At 40.5% G+C, this 5,118-nt stretch overlaps 1 protein-coding gene across 1 annotated transcript; it reads left to right on the top strand.

Annotated features, from left to right (window-relative positions):
• Positions 1–672: 672 nt before the first annotated feature.
• LOC136652981 (olfactory receptor 14J1-like) lies at positions 673–3,472 on the top strand. The gene is made up of 2 exons (XM_066629906.1): positions 673–861; positions 2,489–3,472. The coding sequence occupies exons 1-2, from the start codon at positions 673–675 to the stop codon at positions 3,470–3,472; spliced, it is 1,173 nt and encodes a 390-aa protein (XP_066486003.1).
• The last annotated feature ends 1,646 nt before the right edge of the window (positions 3,473–5,118 follow it).

The following is a 5,118-nucleotide window of genomic DNA, read 5'->3' as shown; positions in this document are numbered from 1 at the left end:
AGAGCAACTATCAACATTGAAGAAAGTGGAGATGGTCAGGTGGGAACTATGGAACACTCTAAAGGTCACCTGTACCCCAGCCTCTTTACATGAGATCTTATTTCACAGGGTCCCTTAGTCTCCACTTTGAGCATGACCTCCACCCTAGAGGATGTTGATTCAGGCTGAGATTCACCTTTAGTCAGGAGGGGCTCTCTGCTTGCTTTTGGCTCCCCTAGCCAAAAGTCATCCCTTGCCAACTCAGTTCACGATCCTGAATCTAAGGAATTGCCCCATAATCTCCTGGTGCTCCTTCCTGCAGAGACCAACACTAGTAGTATTAGCCAACACTGCTTCTTTATTCCCACCCCCTCCCCCCAATCAAAGCCTGATAACATCTCTAAAGTTCCTTCCTTGGAATATAGAGGACTGGGGGCAGAAATGCTGGTAATAGGGGCTTGGTGTGTTTCAGTCTGCCTGACAGTTAAGCTAACCCACAGCAGCTCCATCCTGGTCGTCTCTAATTTTTACATCCTCCAGGGCTGACCAAGTCAAATCTAGTACACTAAAAGAAGTTTCCTTCTGCCATCTACATTATTACCAGAGATTTCAACACCAGGGTGGGTCAGGGAAGCCCTCTTTCTAAAGTTCTGGCCCTCGACTTGGACGCTTCCTTGCCCCTTTCTTTAGTGGATGAAAGGAACGCCAAAGAACCTCAGCACAATGCTGCAGGGCTCCAATTGGCCAGGCTTTGTAAGGCTTTATGGCCTTCCAGAATTCCCTGGCTCTGGAGAATGCACCTATGCTTCCTCTAGGAGTACTAGTGTGATAGATTATGTATTCGTCTCCCCTTCCTTTGAACCCCTGATTTCGGACTTTGTGGTAGGTAGATCATTCCAGACTGACCGCATTCCTTTAATGATGATATTCAACTACACACCTGGCATCTTGCATCTACCTAATAGGGAGGACAAGTTGGAAGAGTGCTGGATAAAACTGTCCTGCCCGAGTCTGGAGAAGATCTTAGAATCGGATGAAATGATGACATAAAGACCAACAAATGCAAAACTGGTTTGGCAAAGACACTTTTCCCAAAAAAGGAGTATTTTTAGCAACCAGCTCATAAGAAGAAATACAGGTAGTGAGTTTGAAAATAAATACATACATACATAAATAAATATTTTTCCCAATTGATTTTTAACCATTTCAATTCTTAGAAAAAATATAAATGAACCCCTTTGAAATGGAGGTAAGGAATAACTTTGCTCTTTGGGGCATCATTGCTGAGTACCCATGCAAAGTCAGTCTGTTCCTATCAGTCATTATAATAGAATATTATTGTAAAGAAAGGCCAGGTAGTTAGCTTTGTTTTTCAGATGCTTCTGCTTTTGAACCCCTGAGAACAAATCTCTAAGGAAGCAAAGCAGATAGTAATGTCTTTTGCGCACATTGACAATTTCTCATTGTTAGCAGACCAAAGAGACAAAGGAGTTTTGTAAAGTTCTTCACAGCTCAGGAATATGATTATCTCAAGTCTGCAGGAGTTTGTGAAGAAACTGGAATTTAGAAACATGAAGAAATAAAAGTAAGATATGAATATTTGGGAGTATTTAATTTTAGCTGTAGCCATTTCGCAAAATAGGTATATTTTCTTCAATCATCTTCTCTCTCTCCCTCATTTTTTCCCCCTCTCTTCCAACAGAAGTCACTTCTTTAAAGTCACCTGTGGAAACTGACTTAGGATTTGTTGAGAAGGTTGTCTATCCTTGCATCTTTTCCAGTTTCACGATAACCTACCTCTTGAATTTGCTAGCTTTAGAAAAGGGCTCACAAACGGAGAAAGAGAAGCCAATTTTGCCTCTCCCCAACTGTAGTGTCTCATTTGACATATGCCCCAATTCGAGTTCCACCTGGCTTGCTTGAGCAGCAGTTCTAATGCTGGAACCTCTTCCTGATTATGAACAATAGTGGCTTCATTGTGTTTCACAGAATTCTGTGCTAGGGCTCACTGCTTTATTTTGCAGATTGGAAAAAAAAAATATTAGAAATTCTTGCTATGACTATCTTTTCAACATTTTCTTGCTGCCATGAAATTGATTTGATGAACTGGTGAAATAGGAGCAATTACTCCTGAGCTAACTTCAAACTATTCATGAGTGATAGAAGATGGTTTCCAGTTCCCAGAATATCATGAATAACATATGATAGAGAAGCAAGGCATTGAATGGGTAGATCCACTGAGAGAAGAGTTGCTGCCCAGATATGCATTTTCTGACACTGGCTTAGATTTTGAAAATGAATTTTGGAACTATATGTGGAACACAGTCAAAACCAAAACCCAGATGAAAGGATTTATACATGCTACTACACTTGCCTGCCACAATGACTATGGATCTTACAATATTGATTCTACTAAACTAAAAAAACGAGATCATTTTATAATCCAAATTACAGGCACGGCAGCTTCAACCGTCACTCTACTGTGTCATCATTCTGTTTCTTTCTGCAGGCATCCTGTGTCTCCCTAAAAAAGGAAATGATACTCAACCACTCCACAGTTTCAGAGTTTGTGCTCCTGGAATTCTCTGAGATTAGGGAACTGCAGATTCTCCACTTCATTCTCTTTCTGGTATGGTACTTTGCAACAGTAACAGGAAACCTTCTCATCATCTTCGCCGTAGTCTTTGTCCACCATCTGCACACCCCCATGTACTTCTTTCTGATGAACTTGGCCATATCTGATATTGGTTTGATTTCAGCCATTGTGCCCAAATCCATGGCCAATTCTTTCACAAGTGTGAGACTCATAACTTATTCCGGATGCGTTGCTCAAGTTTTTTTTTATGTGTTGTTTATAGTGTCTGATTTCTACCTCCTCACGGTCATGGCATATGATCGGTACGTGGCCATTTGCAATCCATTACATTATGAAATGGTGATGAACAGGGAAAGATGTCTTGAAATGGTTTCAGGTGTGTGGATCGGTGGCCTTTTCTTGGGAGTATTACATACCAGTAGCATTCTTGCCATGCCTTTCTGCTCCAACATTGTCAATCAATTTTTTTGTGAAATCCCCCAATTATTGAAGCTCACCTGCTCTGACTTATACCTTATTGAACTTGGAGCAATTGCTTTCAGTTCTACTTTTGGATTCAGCTGCTGTATTTTTATTCTTGTCAGTTATGTGCTGATCTTCACTGTGGTCCTCAGAATGCCCTCTGCGCAGGGAAGGAAAAAGGCCTTCTCAACTTGCCTTCCGCATCTCATTATCTTCTCCACATTTGTAGTTACATCAAGTTTTGCATACTTCCGACCCCCCTCTAATGGTTCATCGCCTCTGGATGTTGCACTTTCCATAACATATTCCATGGTCCCACCTTTGCTGAATCCAGTGATCTATAGCATGAGAAACAAAGAAATCAAAGCTGCCTTGTCAAAATTACTGAGTGCGAGGAATTCGTCTAGGAATTTGTCCTTTCATTTTCTTAGGTAGTGCTGGACTCTAAATATGCTTAATCACTTCCTCTGAAAAGTCAGTATGTTTGGGTCATTATCTCATTGCTCATGAAAAAGCAGTAAAATGGAACATTTGATAACTAAGAAAATGTGCATGGCAGCTGAGGGACGTTAAAATGGAAAACTTGATTGTTCATACCATGGATGACTGTGAACATTATTGTGATACTGAAAAGATATGGGGGTAATATAAAGGACACATTTGTATGGCAGGAATGCAGTGGCATTGCTGTGTGGCAGTGTGTGGAATGATGGAACAATGGAACAGGCATATGAATGGATGAAATGAACCAGTCCTTGAAAGTTGGCTCCCTGGTTTACAGATATTAGTTGACATTGGCTTCCTGGTTTACAGATATAAGACTTATGGATGTTTGATTTGTGTCAACACTTTTGCACAGGTGCTGTCCATCAGTGGTGGTACTTTTGAGCAGGCCTGAGCGGACCGGAACAAGCCGTTATCACCTATGTAGCTACTTCTGGATACATCTTTGGAATGAAACCAGTACATATGTTGGGGACTTGTGGCCCAATCCTATGGGCGGAGGTGTAATTTTTCGGTGATAACAAAATAAAAACACATAACACCACTTTCTGCACTTCTCATTTTTGTAATAATAATTTAAAAAATAAAACTGTTTTCTGACACATCTGTAGGCTTGGCCTGGATTGGGGGGAGGGTACATGTGTTATGACTGTATCTGCATCTGTCGACAGTATACCACCTATATCACCTACTTAGTACACTTTTAAAGGTATTATTATTATTATTATTATTATTATTATTATTATTATTATTATTATTATTATAAATAATAAATATATTATATATTATTATAATGTATAATTATAATTTATTAAGAAATGCACCCATGGAATAAAGACACATAGCATTCCTTTTTGCACTTTTCCTTCTTGGGAAAAAAAGAAAACAAAATTGTGAAAAAATAAAAATGAAGAATCATTCCTCTGCCTATGGGCCTTTTGCAATAGTAGGACAAGTATCCTGCTGTTGTAAAAGGCACTATGACAGCTCAAAGACTCTGCCACTGCTGCGTCAAGTCCAGCCTCCTCCACAAAGTGGTTGCAGGTCAGGACTCCCACCGCCACAGAGGTTGAGCTACACCAGCTAAGGTAAATGGGTGGTGGGTGTTTGGGAACTGCAAATCCTCCACTTCATTTCGTTCCTGGCATTGTATTTTGCAATGGTAGCAGCAAACCTTCTGATAATCTCTGCAGTAGCTCTGGACCACCACCAGCACACTTTCATGCACTTCTTCCTAATGAACATGGCCATGCAGGACATTGGCCAGGTATCAGTCATAGTCCCAAAAAACTTGGTCAATATCCTCATGAAATCCAGACACATTTCTAATGCTGGGTGCGTTGCTCAAATCCTCTTGCTTCTTTTCTTTTTAGCATCCGACATCTATCTCCTCACTGTCATGGCTTATGATCAGTATATGGCCATTTGCAATCCATTGCAATACAAAATGGTTATGAATAAGCAGGCCTGCATTCAAATGAGTGCTAGCATAAGAATTGCTGGCTTGCTCTATGGCATATTTCATACTGGAGGCACCTTAGGTGTTGCAAGGCCAAAGGGCCACCCAAATAAACAAC

The sequence above is a fragment of the Tiliqua scincoides genome, chromosome 5, assembly GCF_035046505.1.
Source record: "Tiliqua scincoides isolate rTilSci1 chromosome 5, rTilSci1.hap2, whole genome shotgun sequence".
Lineage (NCBI taxonomy): Eukaryota > Metazoa > Chordata > Lepidosauria > Squamata > Scincidae > Tiliqua > Tiliqua scincoides.
Note: the sequence above shows the minus strand (reverse complement) of the source record. Positions and strands in the feature narration are given on the sequence as shown.